Raw genomic sequence first — 21,305 nt, forward strand, 5'->3', positions numbered from 1 at the left:
ATACATGTGTAGTATTTCTGGAGTCCTAAATTTATGGTATTGCATGAAAATAAAAAGCTTTTTAATTTTGAAGGTAAAAGTTTGCTATGCTTTATGCTTTTGTTAGAAACAATTTTTTCATCAGACATTTCTAAGAGTATCTGAACTTATCTGAGCTTATCAACTGTTACAAAAGACTAAGTCTGCCTATAAAATCTAGTAAATCATCAATAAATCAGTAATTTAAAATACTATATTCCAATTCATATTTGAATCATATTATTGGTGATTTATGATTGTTAAATAAACACTATTAGTGTAAACCGTGTTTCACAAGCACAATACCAAACAGATACCAAATACCAAATAGGTTTTTTTTTTTTTTTTTTGAGGTTAAAACTGAGAGGAGTGCAATCATAGTTTTTTCCCTTGTTATAGATTTGTGTCCCCTCCCCAAATTCATGTGTTGAAATCTTAAGCGCCCCCCCCCCAAAGTGATGGTGGGTAGGAGGTGGACCCTTCAAAAGGTGATTAGGTTGTGATCAGGTGGAGACCTCATGAATGGCGTTAGTGCCCTTATAAAAGTGGCCAAAGAAAGCCCTTCCACCATCTGAGGTCATGGTGAAAAGACAGCCATCTATGAGGAAGCCAGCTCTCTCCAGACTCTTAATCTGCTGGTGCCTCGATCTTGGATTTCCCAGCCTCCAGAACTGTGAGACATAAATTCCTGATGTTTATAAGCCACTTAGTTTATGATATTTTGTTACAGCAGCCTAAAAAACTAAGAGACTCCCCTCCCCCGTTTTTATTATATTACAAGTTTAGGCTTTAACCTTAGTATAACAGTGGCTTATGAACTTACTTAGGATATGATACAACCCTATTAACCTCAACCAATTCCTTCCTAGGCAACTGAAATAGGAGGAAAGAAGTGGTTAGACCTAGACAAACAATTACCAAGGGAATAAGATGCCTTGCTTATTTGCTTAAAATAGCTCGTTGTTAGCCAATATAAATCAAACAATAGAAATGAGAGCTGTTAGAAGAAAAGAAAACAAATGTTGATGAGATTAAGTAGTCTAGATTCATAAGCCTTTTATTAAATTCCCAGGAGGAGGTGGTGGTGGTAGTGTTAATAATAACAGCTAACTCTTATATATACTATGTGCCAGACACTGTTCCAAATAGTTTACCTATATCATTCATTTAATCTTCACAGTTGCTCAAGGAAGTAGATGTTTTTGTCACCTTCATTTTGTAAATAAATGAATCTGACTCAGAGATTTGGTAAGTTACCCAAAGTCACATAGCTAACAAGAGGGCTAGCTCAGGTTTGAAGCGAGCTCAAGTATATACTTTTAATCCTCTGACATTATAAGATAATGGGACCAAATTGGCTTGAGGAAAACACAAAACAGATCTGGTAAGTATTGTGACCTTGGAAAACTCCTTATCTTCTCTGCCTCACCTTCTTCATCTTTACAATGAGGAAAGTAATAGTATCTTGCTTACGGTTGTTTTCAGGATTAAATACACGTATTTAGTGTTCTTAGAACTGTGGCTGGCACATGGTAAACATTCAGATGTGAACTGCTTTTGTTATAAGCCATACTCTAAGAATTAAGTCATTTAGAGAACAAAAGAGAGGCTAATTCAATTGTACATGTTTTGTGTACTCACTGTGATATCAAGTCAGAAGTTACTGCTGGTCTAGGGGCGCCTGGGCGGCTCAGTCATTTAAGCATCCAACTTTGGCTCAGGTCATGATCTCACGATTTGTGGGTTCAAGCCCTGTGTCAGACTCTGTGCTGACAGCTCAGAGCCTGGAGCCTGCTTCGGATTCTGTCTCTCTGTCTCTGCCACTCCCCTGCCCACTCACTTTCTCACTCAAAAATAAATAAACGTTAAAAAAAAAAAAAAGTTACTGCTGGTCTATCATCCATTTACACTGATGGGTCTTGACACACTGTAGCTGTTAAATAATTGCTGGTTTGATTTAACTTCTGAAATTAGATACTAACAGGATTGACATAGACCTTCCCTGTCTATGTTTTTGCCAATCATCTAGTAAGAAGGAAATGATTCAGTGCATGGAAACTGTCATTTCTTTGAAGCACGAGAAAAAAGATAATTGGAAGGCAGAATCGAGAGGCTAGTGTGTGTACAGGGAATGTGACTTAAAAGGTGATTTCCATTTCAAAAAGGTGAAGAAACCCATGGAGACTGAGAATTCTGCATTATGAACAAGTATAGAAAAAATGGTTAAATGAAAAACATTTATATTTACTTTTTGTCTTCTCAACTTTATATTGAACTATAGGACTATGTTTCCCCCATTTGAGGCTAAGGATATTAAAAACTAAGTTAATATCAATCTTAGAATTCTAATTTAATACTGAATTTTATTTTGTAATAAAAAAATTGGTGGTATCTGGAAACAGTACTTCTTTTTCAGTACGTAAACCGATAAACCGATTTGTCAATAATTAATTCTGTCTTTTTTCAAATGGGTGAAAAATGAGAATAGTTCATTCATTATATTAGACATTCATGTTAAACTGAAACAGGATGGACTGGGTAACAATGTGAAAACCATGTCAAAAATATTAGACAATAATCGATGTGTAATACCAAAGACGGCAATGATCGGAGCTGAGTTTTCTCTTATTTTCCTTTTCATATAAAAGATACAGATGCAATAAAATTATAATGAGGCCTTTTGCATTTTTTTTCTCCTTGTTCACCATGCCCAGCCCTACTGGCTACCTTTTAGGTTTTTGATGACCGTTCAGGGCCTTGTGTGGATTATTCCTTCTGCCTAAAAAGCCTTGCTCCCTAAGCATCAAATGGATGGCTCCTTGTCATTCTTCTGATCTTGGCTTAAATGTCACTTTTCATGGAGGCTTTCTCTGACTATCCTATCTAAAGTGTTCAGTTAATGTTAGCTGCTATTATATTTATTAAATTGGATGTCCTTTATTGTTCTGTGTCTCAACAGTCTATTTCCTTCACTGTATTTACTGCATTTTGTAAATGTTTGTTTATTGTCTGTCTCCACAACTAGATTTTAAGTTCCCTGAGACCAAGCACCTTGTCTCTTGTTCATAGCTGTATTCCCATTACCTAGCAGACATCCTTGTATACGGTAGGTGCAGTGTAGGTGCATAGGAGGTGCTTAATGTATATTCGGTGAAGGAATGAATGACTAGGGTGTCTCACTGTTGAGCAAATAGGAGTATAAGCAGAGGTCAGCAATCACTGATTGTTTTACTCACAGCAGTTAGAATTCTGCCAATTTAGGGATTTGTTTGAATTATTGACTTTTAGGCTATTATCACAACTTTATGCCCAATTTTTATATTTATTTATTTAAAGGGCAAGCTCCCCTTTTTTCTAATGTTTATTTATTTTTGAGGGACACAGATAGAACATGGGGGGTGGGCAGGGCAGAGAGAGAGGGAGACATAGAGGCCAAAGCAGGCTTCAAGCTCCGAGCGGTCAGCACAGAGCCCAATGCGGGGCTAGAACTCAGGAGCCATGAGGTCATGACCTGAGCCAAAATCAGCTGCTTAATCCGACTAAGCCACCCAGGTGCCCCTATGTCCACTTTTTAAAAAATAGATTTAAAATGCATTTGCCCATGACTTAAAGGAAAACTATATTTTTAAATTGACTAAATCTCAATGAATTGAAATACAACATTATAAAATAACAAAGGAATAGGCAAAAGCTATTTGGTATAGATGGTCCCTGTTGGTACATATCTGATTAACAAATGATCGACAAATATTTGCTAGAACTCTATGCCTTCTACCCACCATGCAAGATTTGTTCTGGTTGGCTATTTGTCTGAGAGAGAGATTACATTGGTTGAAGAACTTGAGGTTTACGAGTACAAGAGATAGGGTAGATTAATAGGAAAAAGACTCAAAGGTTTTAGAGTTTAGACTTGGGACCCATTCTGTCAGTTACAGTTCTGTGACTTGGGTTAAGCTCCAAACCTGTTTTCTCTTCTGTAAAATGTATTTGGCTCAAAGTGATGCTTCTGAGCTTCAGGTGAGATGATGTGCCAAAGAACTTTATAAACTGTGAAGTGTTAGATACGTTGACTAGTTGACCCAGTGAGCCTAATCATTAGTGTAGATGAGCAAAGGGCCAAGTGTGCCTAAGCACAGCTAACTGTATCTTAGTTGGGGACACTCCATGTAAACATGCATTCATATAGTACCTGATTTTTACCATTTTGAAAGTTTCCCCTTTTTATGCTGACTGAAATTATACTAACTAGAGATTTACCTAGATCAATAAATGTATATTTAAATAAACATTTTTAAAGAATCTTGAAATGATGGCCATATTTTGGTATAAAAGTAGCTTAGTGGGTCCTTTTTAGTAGCATGCTATGAAGCAGGAAGAGATAAAACCCTAAGGCTATAAGGTCAGGCAGATAGAAAGTGTAACCTCAGCACTTGACCAGTCAAATGATCTTGAGCGAATTGCATAGCCTATCTGAACTTGATGTCTTTGCATTCTAGCACCATCAGTTTTAAGGACTGTAGGAGAGATGAACTGAGCATCTGTGGTTCAGCACCCTAGCATATGCCTGGCACAGGATAGGGATTGGTAGTGTTTTATTTCCGAGGAAACACAGCTTGAATTATCTGCACTGAGGAGTGTTTTCATGATCTGTTGTGAAGACTAGTCATTACAGGTGTAAGAGATCAACATATCCTTAATGTTACTCTGAAATTTGTGTTCTTCAACATATAACTGCAGGAACTCAAAACCAGCATTGAGGGGCGCCTGGGTGGCGCAGTCGGTTAAGCGTCCGACTTCAGCCAGGTCACGATTTCGCGGTCCGTGAGTTTGAGCCCCGCGTCGGGCTCTGGGCTGATGGCTCAGAGCCTGGAGCCTGTTTCCGATTCTGTGTCTCCCTCTCTCTCTGCCCCTCCCCCGTTCGTGCTCTGTCTCTCTCTGTCTGAAAAATAAATAAACGTTGAAAAAAAAAATTAAAAAAAAAAAAAAAACAAAAAAAACAAAAAACCAGCATTGAACTACACATCTATAATGTGTATGCAATGAGAGAAAAAGTGGGTTATTGGAACACACCAACGATTTCTGGGTGATAATATACCACAATGAACATTTAGAGCAGCATTGGGGTAATGAGATTGAGATGTAGAGGTGGACACTAGGAGGTTGATGGAAAATATTAAAGTGGTGAGATGGTGCCCCAAATTGTCTTTTTCCTCATATCAGAATACTACCCAGGATTGATTTAGTGCTTGGACCATGGCCCTTGTACTTCTTTGAATTTAGACTTCTTCCATAATGCTGGAAGTAATGGCCATTATAGATGAAGAAATCTTTGGTAGGCTAGCCTGCGGAATCTAGTCATAATTCACATTATTTATAAGTAATATTCCAAATATGACCATTATTTGGACTTAAAAACTTACCCTTTGGCAGTGCAACCAATTTATCATTGGGGATTAGCATTTTATTTTTTCCAACGTTTATTTATTTTTTTTGGGACAGAGAGAGACAGAGCATGAACGGGGGAGGGGCAGAGAGAGAGGGAGACACAGAATCGGAAACAGGCTCCAGGCTCCAAGCCATCAGCCCAGAGCCCGACGCGGGGCTCGAACTCACGGACCGCGAGATCGTGACCTGGCTGAAGTCAGACGCTTAACCGACTGCGCCACCCAGGTGCCCCAGGGATTAGCATTTTAAATTAGTATGTGGTTTCCATTTTTTATTTTCCTGCTTACCAAATTAATATATTTTTGAATGAAATTAAAATTTGGTATCAATATCTGAAATCAGTCCATTTATAAATCTAACCCTCAGGGGAACCTGGCTGCCTCAAGTTGGTTAAGTGTCTGACTCTTGATTTCAGCTTAGGTCATGATCTTACAGTCCTTGAGTTGGAGCCCGTATCGGGCTCTTTGCTGAGAGCCTGCTTGGGATTCTCTCTCTCTCTCTCTCTCTCTCTCTCTCTCTCTCTCTCACTCACTCTCTCTCTCTCTCTCTCTCACTCTCACTCTGTCACTCTCACTCTCTTTCTTTCTCTCTACCTCTTCCCATCTCTCTCTCTCTCTCTTTCTCTCTCAATAAATAAGTAAATAAACAAACTTAGAAAAAAGAAAAAAACTAAAGCTTACCCTGACATCTAAAAAATTCTTTCACATTTTTGAAACCAAATCAGCAGGTTTTGTGTGTGTGTGTGTGTGTGTGTGTGTGTGTGTGTGTGTGATGTGGTATCATAGTTTGTCACATTATCTAGTGGGTAATTTCTTTCTAAATTTATAATAGTAAAAGCATGTGTAATTTTAGCACTTAATATTGGCAAATTGCTTTTTTTGGAGGCGTTTTATAGGTTGAAGTTCTATATCATATTCTCTGTACTTGATGAAAGGATACCGATACACCAAAAAATTATGATTTAATCTGTTTGCAAGAGAATTTGCTGTAGAATTTCTTTAAACTTCCTACATTGTTTGCTTTATAATTTATATCTAATTTGTAAAAAATTTAAATCCAAAGAAAAGTTGAATCATATAGTTAATAATCAAATGCCTTTTCATAGGTTAATTGTCAACATTTTACCACTTTTATCTCAATAGGTGGGTGGTAGATTAGATAGACACAAGGGAGTTTTCATTTAAAAAAAAATGTTTTTTTTTAACTTTTATTTATTCTTGAGAGACAGAGACAGACAACAAGCAGGGGAGGGGCAGAGAGAGAGGGAGACACAGAATCTGAAGCAGGCTCCAGGCTCTGAGCTGTCAGCACAGAGCCTGATGTGGGGCTTGAACCCATGAACCGTGAGATTATGACCTCAGCCGAAGTCAATTACTTAACCGACTAAGCCACCCAGGCACCCCAAGGGAGTTTTCATTTTTACTTTTTGTTTTTAGAATTTGAGAGTAAGTTGTAGACCTGACACATCAACCCTGAGTTATTCAACCTAGAACTGACTGGTATTAGCATGTGAAAGCTGACTGTACATTTCTTCCCAACTCTGTATCAAGTTAGCTGCTTGCTATCTACAATAGTGGCCAGTTTTTACAACGTGGAAATTGGTAGTGCTACAAACCAGGTGCTGTTTCCTCTGGAGAGCCAGTTGGTAGACATTTACCATCATACCACTGCATGTATCTCCTAAAAGTAAGAATATTCTCCTTCATACCTGCAGTGCATTTATCACACTCAAGAGATCTAACACTGGCACGATGCTGATATCTAATATACATTGTATATTCACATTTCTCATTGTCCCAATATTGTCTTTAATCATGTTACCTTTTTAAGGAAGTAAATTGCTTCCTGTTACAGAAAGAGAGTTAGACCCTGATGTTGAACAACATTTAGAAAGGTTTTAGATTATACCATAAGAATAGGTAAAGGTATAAGTGGATGAAAGTATTGGTGTTGGGGTGGTGGGGGGGAGAAATTAGGTCGTGTATATAGGACAGTTAATTAAGATTTTAGCAGATTTTTCCTCATTTTATTTAGCTTAAAAAAAGAGATTACTTGGACCAAATAGATTTAAGAGAATAATGAGTATTGATGAAATTCCAAGATTTTTTTTGATTGAAATGAATTATATTTGAATTGGGGAAGAATTACATTTTAATCCTAAAGTCTCAGGCTACCTCTCTGACCTCATGTTTTTAGTATACTTGTAAGATCTTTGCAGTCTAGGCACATTGGTCTTGCTGTTCTTTAGTCACTACAAGCACGTTGACACCGTGGGGCCTTTGCATTTGCTATCCCTTTTTGGAATACAAGTCTCATGATGCTGGCCTTTACTGCATTTGACTTTGTGCTCAGTTGTCACCTCCTCAAAGAAGCCTTCCTGACCATCCTATCAAGAAAAGTACAGCTTTTTAATTCTCTCTTTACACTGCACTACTCTTCTTTGTAGTGATTATCACTGCTTGACTTGATGTTCTGTATTTATTTACTTATTTGTTTTTCTCCCCAATAGGAATGTAAGCTTCATGAGGGCAGGGACTTAGTGACGTTTGTTCACGACTGTATTTCCCTATGTGTGGACTCGTGCCTGACATTTTGTAGCTGCTCAATAAATATTTACTATTAAATGAATGTTTGCATGAATTTTAGTATCTTTGTGATGTACCATAAAACTTACTACTGGAAAATTTTATGCATTCTTTCCCTGTGATTTGTTAGTTTTGTAACCCTAAGAATTAACTCTCTAGTATCAGTTTTTGTTTCTAAATGGGAATATTTATCCCCACTTCTCAAGGTTATTGGCAGATCAAATGAAATAACTATGCAAACATACGATATCTGATAACTGAATAAATGGTAAAAATGTCTATCATCAGAGTTGGTAAGAAATTATTTCACCTGCAGAGATTAATTTCATGGCACAGCCTGTCTTAGAGTCAACATTAAAAGATCAGGCATCTTCGGGATAGGTGGAAGTTTACAAAGATTGAGAGGGGGAGGCCTGGAAGAGAGGACAATCTGAGCAATTAAAATGTTCAAGGGACAGAAGGTAGACTAACGTGAGTTGTAGGGATTTCTTAGAAATGAGGAAAATTAGGGATATTTGAAATGTCAAGCTAAGGGATTTGAGCTTCATTCACCTGATAGGCACTATTAAGTAGTTTGGTCTGATTAAAGAGAGCTTTATGGAAGAATAATTTGTCAGTGTATTTCTATTTAATTTCATTATAAACTAACAAAAAATTATTATTGAATATCTGGCAGTTTTAAAATCAGTTTTTAGCCCCAACATTATGATTTGGTATTATAAAAATTACCTGACATTCATCTCTGTTGGCTAATCTTTTTTCTTCTCCATCTATTTTCCCTTTGCCACCACTCTTTAATATATGAAGGATTAGTGTTCTCTTTTATGAAAATTCCTGGGAATATTAACATGGTACACAATTCTGACAAGGCCATAGCTATTGTTTTATGATACTCTTGTTAAAGTAGTAAACTACACTATTTTAAAGTACCTGTGTGTTATAACAAATAAAAAAACAGGATAAAATTGGAGGGTTTTTTTCTCTCAGACAGTTGCTGGCAGAAACTTCATAAACTCTGGGATTATAGGCCCTTGTACCTTCCAACCACTTGTGAACTATGAGTGCAAGGAGATTCCAACAATACTGATAAGCTTTCCTACCTATGTTAAGGAGGAAATGGACATCTATCCTCCCTGCTACCCAACCAAATAAATACTTTCACACCAAGGCTTCAAGAAAAGAAATTTTTTTGGCCATAGAAGAGGTTTGTTCAGTGTATTGTGGTAGAAAGAGCACAAAGCAGGAAATCTTAAATCTCTTCATTTATAACTTCTTAAAAATTGTCTGGGATTTATGTTCTTAAGTTGGTATTCTCATTCAGAAGTTTGAATAAGGAAAATATCTAGTCCTTTGAGGAAGTGTATTCAAGTCTTAGTAATTATTGTGTCAATTAAATGCTGGTCCAGAGGCATATTTCTGTAGTCTAACATATAATAACCCTGACCTGTGTTTTTTCTTATTTTGCTTATGTTGCAGAGTTCAGATATCTGCCAGAGGGCTCAAAATAGCTAACAATGAAAAAAAAAAAATCCTCAGGTTACATTGTGGTACAGATTAAATTCCATCAAAAAGAGCTCGGGACATTAAAATCCTTTTGTTATTCTGAAATTACTTTGAAACTCATGCTATTCCTGGAAATCAGAGTTGGGGAGGTCTTTAGAAAGTATGAGTCTTTCATTTTTATAGTTAGGAAAACCTAAGACCCAGAGAAAAAGAAGTAACCTGTCCAACTATTAAAGTGAAACTCAAATTTTCACTCGCCAGTTCAGTGTTTCTGTATTTCTGCGTCTAGCAAAGCACAATTGCCTCTAGGTTCTACACCAGAAATGACATAATTAATGATCAATCAGCCTTCATCAGGGAACTTGAAAGAAAGAATGGTGATTATATTATAACATTGTTCTCCAAAGAAAATATACCTTCCTTCAGAAGAAAGCTAAATGATAATAGACTGGAAGTAAAAGGCATATTTCATCCTTAAGACAGTAAGCTAAAAAGAAAAAATGCATTGAAATTAGAAATTAGAGAAAATATCTAAAATTTAAAAATCAAGAATTCAGGGTGCATGGGTGGCTCAGTTGTCTAATTGATTCTTGATTTTTGGCTCAGGTCATGATCACAGGGTTCATGAGCTCAGTTCAAGTTCAAGCCCAGTGTAAGGCTCTGTGGAGACTGCTTGGGATTCTTTGTCTCCCTCTCTGTGCCCTTCCACTGCTCGCGCTCTGCATTTTCAAAATAAAACTTGAAAAATAAATAAAAATCAAGAATTAGAAAAATCTGTCTTTAATTTTGTCATATGAAAAACAGGACTAGAGTACTTAAAAGGCTATCATAATGTTTAAATGAGGTAGTCCATGTAAAATGCTTAGAATAGTATTTGATTCTGAAGAAAAAAGATATTACCTATTATTAATATATTAACATTTCTTCAACAAGTAAGATAAGTACATATTCTAAAGGAAACTTACAAAGGCTAAGAGGCTGGCTTAACCCAGGGCAGGGAGAAGCCCTTTTGGTTAGGATGATTAAGTAAGGCCTCTCTTAGAAAGTAGGGTGAGGATGTAAAGGAGTCAACTATGTGAGGATTGAGGGAAAGAACATTCCAGGCCAAGCAACTAGTATGTGCAATGGTCTTGAATTTATAAAGAGCCTGGCGTGCTTTAGGAACTGAAGTAAGAACAGACCATATACCGTAATTTGTATTTCCTTCATTTGCTCACTCTAGATTGTCTTCTTCATTAGAATATTTGTTCTCCAAGGACTGGGACACATCTGCCTTCTTCACTCACACTTGTGACAGTGGTTGGTATGGAGTTAGCATTTATTAGACACTGGAGAAACCATTTTAAGTGCCTATTGCTTACATAATCACTATCAGTGCCTTATGGGTGAGGACTTTATCTTTCTCCTTTCAGACAAAAGTAAGCTAGGATGCAATGAGTTGCACATGGTACCTTTTTTTTAAAAGAGCATCTGCAAAATCGATAGACAATTGTCAAGTATTTCAAATATAAAATATAAATTTTATGTTTTGGCTGATCAGTGAGTTTCATGGAATAAAAAAATTCAGTATAATAATTTGAGTTAACCATTTTATATCTGTTTAACTGTGCTATGAGGTTCAGATTTTCTAAGAGGATGGGATGGAAATACTACCTGGGATAGTCCTGGTTTATGCCTGTTAACTCTGTGCCCAATCCTATTTCATTGTCTTCTTTCACTCTAAATGTATCCTTGTTTGGACAAAGAATTTTATGGTCACCTTAATTGTTAGCCATTTTTTTGTCCTGCTAGAGCACTCTATAACTCCTATTTCATTCTGTATTAAAATAGCTTAAATATAGCTTGAGGTAGATAATTTGCCCCAGGTATGCTCTGTAAGAGAGTGCATATAATATTTTATAATTTACGTGGACTCTTGTATAAATCAAGGGATTGACAACATGGAATGCTTACTTGGATTTAGTAGTACAAAACACTTGGACTTTGTTTCAGAGATGTTTGATTTCTAAGATGTTTTTACCAAAATGCACATATTTTGACAAAATGTTCTTTTTATTCAAAGTCATCTGAATTCTTATGAATGATGAATATTCTTATGAATGAAGAATATTCTTATGAATATTCTGCAATAAATATTAATGATTACATAAAACATTGGTAAAATGATTTATCATTTTTAGAATTTATTTTCAAATACGGTAAAACTTTAGACATTTGTGTCCCTTTCCCTCTCTTCTCTCAGACAAATATTCATTGAGCACTGTGCTGGAAATGCACTGATGAACAAGAACTAACATGGCCTCTGGCCTCTGGAATTGGCGGTCTTTTTTTTTTTTTTCCTGAGTAAACAGACAAATCAGGATTAGAGGTTTACCCTGTGCTGGGTTGAAAGAGGCTCAGGTGTGGAGTAGGGGGAGTGGCCCAGAGGAAGAGCGTATTACATGGTCTACACAGATCAGATCTGTAGAACTCCTACATTTCACTACCCTCTTCTATTTGTAGTGATCTCAAATATTTTTGGTTTGAGTATAGGGTGTGTGTGTGTGTGTGTGTGTGTGTGTGTGTGTGTGTGTGTGTGTGTGTGTTTATTTTGGAGAATGAGCAATGGAAATTTACTTCTCAGTAAGTGCAAGTTTCACTTGAGGTGCTCAGTTCATGAGGCTTTCATGATTTTGCCCTCTAGGCAATGCAGCTAAAACCTTCCTGTCTAAAAGTTTAAAAACAATTGAGGTAGTCCATGATAAGTATAAGTACTTCCCACTGGCTTTCTGGGTGACATAATTGTATAGACTACAATAATGTTGAAAATGAACAGCTTTGACAGATTGACTGTAGCATTTAAATGAGGAAAAAGAAAACTATCCACAAACAGGTATATGCAATAAGTTACAGAATTTTTACTTTCTTCATCTTTAAAGGTGTCTAAACATTTGTGTCTGTACTTGTATACTGTCACCCCTAGTAAAGAACTGAATTGTGGCAGCATGTGAGGTATGTGAATTTTGGTCGTGAATCCCTAGTATCTGCCTTTTTTTTTTTTTTTTTAAGTTGATTTATCTTGAGAGCTTGCGCACACATTCAGGAGTGGCAGAGAGAGAATCATAAGCAGGCTCTGCACTGTAAACATAGAGCCCCACACAGGGCTCAGTCCCACGAACCATGAGATCATGACCTGAGCCTAGATTAAGAGTTGGATGCTTAACCAACTGAGCAACCCAGGCACCCCTACTTCTTTTTTAAACTTTATTTAGTAAAATAAATTTTAATATCAGCCTTTGATATGTGCTTCCAAAGTCCATGTTGGTTGAATATGATACGGTTGAACCAAATATCTATTAGGGGACATGGCAGGGGATGACAGTGGTTGAGAGACATTATAACATGGAGCAGTGGCTTTAAAATTTTTGTCAGCCCACAGTTACAAAGACAATTGACATTGCTTCTCAATCCCAACACTCCCTCCCCCAAACCAAAGTCATTAGTTAGCAAAGCTAAGTGGTGGCTGATGTTTTCTTTTTCCTATTTAAAAACAAATGATAGTTCCAACCCCTTAAATTAATTTGATAGCACATTTCATCCTACAGATTGTTTTCGCATTTAGGAGAATTAGAAAGACCTGCGTTCAGGTTCTGGTTTTTGTCACCTGCTCTGTGTAACCTTGATAAAATTACCTAACTTCTCTGAGTTTCAATTTAGTCAGTTAAAATTGAGGTAATAAAAGTATTAACTTCATAGGTTTGTTATAATGATATAATCTAAGAGAGTGGTTGTGTCAGGTATTTATTTAATTTTTTAATTTTTATTTATTTATTTTTAATGTTTATTTATTTTTGAGAGAGCGAGAGAGAATGAGGAGGGGAGGAGCAGAGAGAGGGAGACCCAGAATCTGAAGCAGGCTCCAAGCTCTGAGCTGTCAGCACAGAACTGGATGCAGGGCTTGAACCCAGTAACCAAACCGTGACATCATGATGTGAGCTGAAGTGGGATGCTTAAGCAACTGAGCCACCCAGGCACCCCTGTGCCAGGTATTTAATAAGCATATAATTAATGGCTATTTTTATTGTCTCCAAAGTTTGCAAGCTTAGGGAATTGGGAGTAACAATAATGGTATATCCTATTCAGAGAGAAATTAGTTCAATTTTAGATACGTTAGGATTTGAGGTGTTATAGATAGCCAGAGAGTTTAGTCCTATTATTTGGAAACAAAACTATACAAAATAGTCTGAAGTTAGCAAACTTTTAAAAATGCCAGCAGAGTACTAGAGCTTCAGGGACTTAACAGTTGAGTCTTTGTTGAAGCTACATGAGGTCTACTTAATTCTATAGCTGTTGAATTTTGCCAGATTTTTGCTAATATTCTCCAAAATTTGAAATGCCGAATCTGTCATTTGTATGACTATTGGCATAATTAGTAGAGGTAAAGATATGTACCACTGATAGGTAGTTGTGGAAAAAGAAAAGCAAAGGGCTTGGAATTAAACCTGGGTTAGGTGATTCAACTAGGTAGGTAACCCACCAGCTGCCTTAATCTTTATGGTTCAGTTTCTTTATCTACAAAATATTCTTTTTCAAAAATGTTTTATTCATTTTTGAAAGAGTGTGAGCAGGGGGAGGGGGCAGAGAGAGGGAGACACAGAATCTGAAGCAGACTCCAAGATCCAAGCTGTCAGCACAGAGCCCAGTGCAGGGCTTGAACTCACTAACTGTGAGATCATGACCTGAGCTGAAGTCGGATGCTTAATTGACTGAGCCACCCAGGTGCCCCACAAAATACTCTTAGTTCACAAAGTTAGATTGCCAAAGGGACAAATAAGTGTAAGTTTCATTATTTTCCATGGAGATACTTTTAGTAAACATCATTTTTGGCAGAATAAAAAATTAATGGTGGCTCTAGATTTTAAGACTGAATCAAGCATACCATTCTTTATAATATAATATCAGGGGATAACATCCTAGAACTTGTCTTTAAGAAGTATGGGTATAGGTAAATGGGAACCCATGAATATCGTGGCACGTTTTATGCAATGATGATGGTTTTAATTTATAAAGAGTACCTTAGGATGTTAAAATGCATTCTTATACCTGATCTTGACACTTGCTAAATCTAATTAGTGTGTGTACAAGATATTATTAGATAAAGTGTTTGTCCAGTATCTTAGATTATAAATAACCCCTGTTCTAGCTCATTTTAAACAATGTAGTATGAATGATGCCAAAAAACAGGCTAGAACATTTTCTTCCCTCCAAGATCTGAGATTTTGTAAACAAGGCTCTGCTTCTAGAGCTAATCTAGGTCATCATAACCTCAAATCTTTTGAGGAGAAACGCCACTAAGTCTCTAGGTACTTATTAATATTTTAATTTTAAGAAACGTTTTAGCTCTTAAAAACACAGTATTTTTGGATTGCTGTTTGGCCACTTAGGTTATTTGTACCATTTCATAATGAATACAAATCACTGGGTAATCATTTTGGCAATAAGGATGGCTAGAAATCTCTGTGTGAGTGGAAATTAATATAACTTATTATGCCTTAATTTATCCCAGTACTGACCTAACGGTAAAACATTTTGTTTTTTGATAAAAACTGATTTAATGAGAAAGCCCATAAATTTCTTAATTTCCAAAGTTGTTAACAATGTTAAATTTTAGCTATTGCTTAGCCTTCATTGCAAATTATTGAACTGTGAAATGTGCTGTTAAATGTTTAACTTTGGTTAAATGACATTTTTTAAGGAGTTTAAAAATATCAGTGTCATAAATCTTGCTTTAGTAGTCAAGATTTAAATTTTATCCTTATTATTAATGTGGTTTACTAGTAATGTATTGTCCTTTATTTGTGTGTGTGTGTGTGTGTGTGTGTGTGTGTGTGTGTACACTTACCTTTTACTAACATCCTGTAGACCTGATGTTTGCAAAGGAAAAGAGGAAACTTAAATTGCTTGAGAGCCAAGTAATGTGGTAGGTGATTTATAATTCTCAATGAAATTATTATTCCCACTTTACAGATGAGGAAATAGACTCAGGTTAAATTAAATAATGTGATAGCACAGCTTGTTAAGGAGAAGGATCTTGAGCTCCTAGACTCTCTGGCTCTTTTCTATTTTGTCTTGCTGCTTTAAAGGATTATTCCAGTAATGAGGTTGATTTTTGTGCAAACATGTTTAGTTTATGCTGCTATCCCCTAGAAGATCACCAGGGAAGATGATATTCTAATTGTGTAGAATGTCATTGTTTTCAAAGTAATTTTATCCTATCTTATTTGATCCTAACAACAAACCAACACTGCAGGCAAAAAAGAAAAGAAAAGGGGCGCCTGGTGGCTCAGTGGGTTGAGCATCCGACTTCAGCTCACGTTATGATCTCGTAGTTGGTGAATTCGAGCCCCACGTCAGGCTCTCTGCTGTTAGCTTGGAGCCTGGAGCCTGCTTCGGATTCTGTGTCTCCTCTCTCTGCCCCTCTCCTGCTTGTGCTCTGTCTCTGTCTCTCTCAAAAATAAATAAATGTAAAAAAAAATTTTTTTAAACCAGTAAGGAAAAAAGGATTCCTGACTTAGAAATGAGCAATTTCAGAGAAGTACTTACGATCACACAGCTGATTAGAGGTAGAGTTTAAACTACAACCTGGATCTTTGGTTCCTGGTCAGTGTTCTTTTCTATTTCATTGTCTTTCTCTGGATTACATATGTGATCTATGATCATGAAGTAGTGAAGTTTTATAGACTGAACATTTTATTGTGTCTTCATGTAGTGATCACACAATAGCTATAGCCTGGCTCCCTGTTTAGCAGTCAAATCCTGTTGTCCTGTAGTATAAGTAGTGTATCGATGACAGATTTGAGGGGTAATGGGACTGTAATAGTGCTCACTGAATGAGTAATAAATGGAAAATGTTAACTTGAGATTTCTGTAATTAAACTTTATTCTTGTATGATGCCATATTTGCCTTATGGAAATATATATATGTAAGAATGGAAACGTATATAAGAAAGGAATTGGGTTTTTTTTAATGTTTTATTTTTGTGAGAAAGCAAGTGAGTGAAGGAGTGGTGGCAGGGGGGAACAGCAGGTCTGAAACAAGCTGTACAGTGACAGCAGTGAGCCCAGTGTGGGGCTCCAACTCACGAACCATGAGATCATGACCCGAGCTAAGGTTGGACACTCAACTGACTGAACCACCCAGGTGCCCCATAAGAAACAAATTGTTAAGGGAAGGATAGCAGTGGTTAAGAGCATGCATGTTAGATTCAGGAAGACCTAAACTTGAATCCTGGCTTTACCCACTTAATTCTAGTTACTTGGGCAGGTAACAAGCCAGTTTTCTCATCTTTGGGGATAACACCTGCCACAGGGTCAAAGGAGACAGGTATGTAAAGAGACTAACACCATGCCTGGCCCATGGGCTTACAGATATAGAAGCTATTGAATCATTACCTTTAATAAGTTTTTTTTTTCTACTAGCAATATATGTTTTTTGCTTAGAAAGTATCTAAGCTGGCATGATTATCTCTGAAGTTTCTTAAAAGGAAATAGTTCCCAATTATTTCTGCTAATGGAGGGAATAGATGATCTGAAACAGTTGATGTTTGAAATTTTTCTACTTTGTTTTTAGAATATGTAGTTAAAAGAATTAATGGAAGATCTCCTTTTTAATGTATTTCCTTACATTAGGATAATATAAGCAATTTATATTTTATGTACTGTCCATTTGTAGAGCACAATTATGACAATGCTACATGAGTTGCAGGGGGAAAAGGGGGCTTTTCATGGTTGGGTGTTGTAAATTGAGAACCTGGAACTAGCACTCCATATAGAATTTTATATTATTAGATTCTTAATTTGTAGACTGTTGAGACCTACAAAGTAGATAACCTGCCATTCTTTTATAGCATACCCATTTATAGCTTTGTGTACTAAGATAAACAAAAGTAGGGAAAAGCAAGCATTCTTCAGTTACATAAAGTGCCACTTTGAAATTTATTGGAAAACTGGCACCATAGAAGAAACATTTCACTAAATCTTTGTTAGATTTTACTTTTTAAGGTGGCATGTGTCATGTACATTTTAATTCATTTATAATTACATGTTTCTGACTAAATTTAATATTTTTATAAGTTTTCTTTGTATGTTAATAGTTTTAGATTATAGAGGATTCCATTAGCCTTTAATTTAAAAGTTTGAGGATTATAACTGAAAGGAAATATTCCAAAATAATTTAGGGATTGTATATTATTTTTCCTGTTTTGAGAGTGATAGAGGTAGATTTTGAATTATAAAATTATTCTACCAAAAAAAATTTTTTTTTAATTTTTTTTACTGTTTATTTATTTTTGAGAGAGACAGAGATAGAATGTAACTGGGTTAGGGGCAGAGAGAGGGAGACACAGAATCTGAAGCAAACTCCAGGCTCCGAGCTGTCAGCACAGAGCCCCATGGGGGGCTCGAACTCAAGAGCTGTGAGATCATGACCTGAGCTAAAGTCAGATGCTCAACCGACTGAGCCACCCAGGTGCCCTCCCAATTTTTTTTTTTTAACGTTTATTTGAGACAGAGATACAGCATGAATGGGGGATGGTCAGAGAGAGAGGGAGACACAGAATCTGAAACAGGCTCCAGGCTTTGAGCTGTCAGCACAGAGCCCGACGCGGGGCTTGAACTCACGGACCACGAGATCATGAACTGAGTCGAAGTCAGACGCTTAACCGATTGAGCCACCCAGGCACCCCCAAGTTATTCTACCAAAAATTTAAAAAATTTCCTTTGACTTCTAGGTTTATGACTTTGACTTGGGTAAATAAACTTTTAGAGCTGATTTTATTTGAACAATGCAGATAATGATACTTGTTCTATTTACCTCTCATGGTTGTGCAATCAGATCAAACCAAGTATCATATGGGATAGGAATCAGGCATGGTGCTAGATAACCAATAATGTAGACAAACATAGTACTTCTCTTTAAAGCACTTATAGGTGGTGGAGGAGAAGTCATTTTGCAAATAATTATTTAACATTCTATGAACTAAGTACTAAGAAGGAGGTACAGGGAGCCTAAGACTAGTCTTGGATCAGGGAAAGCTGCCCTGTGGAAGAGAGATTTAAACTGAGACTTGTTTATTGAAGGGTTTGTGGAAGACCACTCCTAGCAGAGAGGAATAGTATTTGCAGAAACTCCCAAGTTTTGAAGAAGCTTAGAGGGTCCTTAGTAACCAAAAGTCCAGTCTGGCTGACAGCATTTTTTAGCCTTCACAATATCCCTGTAAGTTGACTCCATGAAAAAAAAATTTTTTTTAATTATTTTTGAAAGACAGCCCTACCTAGTCTGGGAGGGGCAGAGAAAGAGAGGGAAACACAGAATATGAAGCAGGCTCCAGGCTCTGAGTTGTCAGCACAGAGCCCGATGTGGGGCTTGAACCCACAAACCTTGAGATCATGACCTGTGCTGAAGCTGGATGCTTAACTGACTGAGCCACGCAGGTACCCCAACTCCATTTTATAAGTAAGAAAACAGAAGCTCAGAGTGGCTTAGTAAAGCCTGTTACTGTTTATAAATGACAGTTGCATGTTTTGAACCCACATTGGTTGGTCTGTCTCCAAACTCCTTGCTCTCTTCTATGCCATTCTTTGTCTGAGTCACTTACCTCACAGGCTTCTTGTGCTCCCAAACACATCTTTCTTCTTGTTATTTTCTCAGAGGGCTTAGCAGTTCTCCCTCTGGCTAATTGCGGAGCCAATGATCAGGTTTTTTCTTTACACTGAGGTAATGACATTTAACCCTCACAGGTTGTGTACTCCGTACTCTTACTCGTATACTGTAAAAGTCCTAGAAGCTTTTGCAGGGGTGGAATCTTGTGGACTCTGGGGCTGATTTGAAACTGCAGCGTTGTCTGTGGCCTCTCATTTAAAAATAGCCTCATGTTGCTCATGGGGTGCCTTAATAGAGCCAGCATTTCCATCAGCTTCTGCTCCCTACCCCCAAGACACTCCAGATAAACAAAGATCTGAGTAATAAACAGTGTGCTGCTCCTGTAGCTTCTGCTTTCTCCCACAAACCTCTCTTGATAGAAATCCTAAAGCCACCATTAACCATTATTTTATTGGAATAATGTAAATAAAAAGAGTTTAATTGCTTTTAAGGTTTAAAAAACACTATCCTAGTTTATGTAATGTTCACAGGAAATATTTCTTAAACGGGAATTTTTCGATCCTTCCTATCTGTTTATCTCTTACCATGGGCACTAACTCTCCCGAAACATCTTTGTAAGTTGGTGGGGGGAGTTTTGTTGTTGTTCTTAAAGCTTGAGGAGATGATATAGACTGATAACATTGAAGCCCGGTACTTGAAACCTGAAGAAAATCTCCTATGCCCTCAATGTCTCCAGATAATTTTATGATAAAAATAAATGAATTCAGGCTAAATGTCCTTGTTGCTTTTTGTAAAAAGAGACGTTTTAATGCAAATACTTAGTTAAATCTTTATTGTTGAGAGTTTGCTTAGAAACTATTTTTCCTTTTCAGATCTTTTTCTAATTTCTTAACCTTCAATTTTTTTTATCTTCTCAAAAGGCACTGCATACATTTGAGGGGGCTACTTTATACCCTATCCCATTTTAACTAACAGGTTGTGCTTTTCTAGGACTTTGTGAAGCTTGTTGTAAAGGAATTCTTTGTTCTGGTAAATGGAGGCTGATGTTTTATTCTAATTGTTATGAGTTTTTATATTTCTTTGTTTTCAGAGGGTTTCTCTTGGTGTAGAACCTGATTTACTTGAAATGTGAAATAATAAATTGATTGCCTCCACCAGCCTTCTTTGTCCTGTTTTATGTGAAATACTGAAATAAATGTTTGCCTTATGAATTTCTCTCTTTTAAAAACACCCAGAGACACCCATTTTAGGGGCGCATGCTAGAATACTTTTGTCATTATTGTTCTACTCCTCTTTCCTTTCAAGTTGCCTAAACACAGCTGAGTTGGTAAGAAGAGCAAAGACAACATGATAGTGCTGCCAAGTAGACAGGAAGCTGTAGTGGACCTAGCAGGCAGGGGCGGCTGAGCACACCCTCCATCCAATCAGCTGTGAGTGCTGTTGCTATGTGCACTTTACTCTGCTGCCTTTGTGGAAAACCTTACACAGAGGGAAGCGGAATCAGCACCCACTGCTGAACATTTGTTTTAACCACTGCAGACATCTGGATCCCTCAGTTACTGACTGTGTAGCTATTGACAGCCAGAAGGCAACTTCTTTTATACAAGGATTCCAGTATGGTTTTCAGTGGAAACAAAGGGCTTCACAGAGAAGGTGTGTAATGAAGTGTTTTTAACGGCTTTATTTTTAAACTTTGAATTTTCTGTAGCTGTTTACCAGTTGTGGTGTTTGCTTTGCATAGATTTTTTAATAAATAGGCCTAGAAAAATCTCTCTTTGAAAAACATTGAACTTAGAGAATTTCCTTTAGCTTCATATCTTCTTTGAACAGCATTGCTTAAAAGATTATTAAAATGCTGGTCTGAACAATGAGTAGGAAGAAAAGAAACCAAAATACAATGTGCTCACTTTAACAGGGGGAAAAATGTGATAAAAATGAGAATATAGGGTAAGAGAATGGGGAGTTAGCCAGAAGCATTAACTGTATTTGGGAGCAGGAAGTGTTTTTGAAAAATAAAAGCTGCTAGGGAGAAAGTATTTAAAGTAAGTTACATATTTTTAACTGAATTCATTGTTTCTGAATTTGACAGAGATAGTCAGAATTTAGCTTAGTGA

At 36.8% G+C, this 21,305-nt stretch overlaps 1 protein-coding gene across 8 annotated transcripts in view; it reads left to right on the plus strand.

Moving 5' to 3' along the window:
* FAM214A (family with sequence similarity 214 member A) overlaps positions 1-21,305 on the plus strand; it is a 115,124-nt gene that overhangs the window by 31,263 nt on the left and 62,556 nt on the right. For 2 of the 8 annotated variants that reach the window (XM_045059293.1, XM_045059294.1), the window contains exon 1: positions 19,007-20,844. The exons of 4 other annotated variants lie outside the window; for them this stretch is intronic. In XM_045059293.1, coding sequence (XP_044915228.1) covers positions 20,808-20,844 — 37 coding nt within the window. In that variant the 5' untranslated portion in view covers positions 19,007-20,807. Of the gene's footprint in view, positions 1-18,999; positions 20,845-21,305 lie in introns of those variants that run through there. 2 more of the 8 variants (XR_002742932.2, XM_045059299.1) reach the window with 2 other exon arrangements.

This window comes from Felis catus, chromosome B3 (assembly GCF_018350175.1).
Source record: "Felis catus isolate Fca126 chromosome B3, F.catus_Fca126_mat1.0, whole genome shotgun sequence".
NCBI lineage: Eukaryota > Metazoa > Chordata > Mammalia > Carnivora > Felidae > Felis > Felis catus.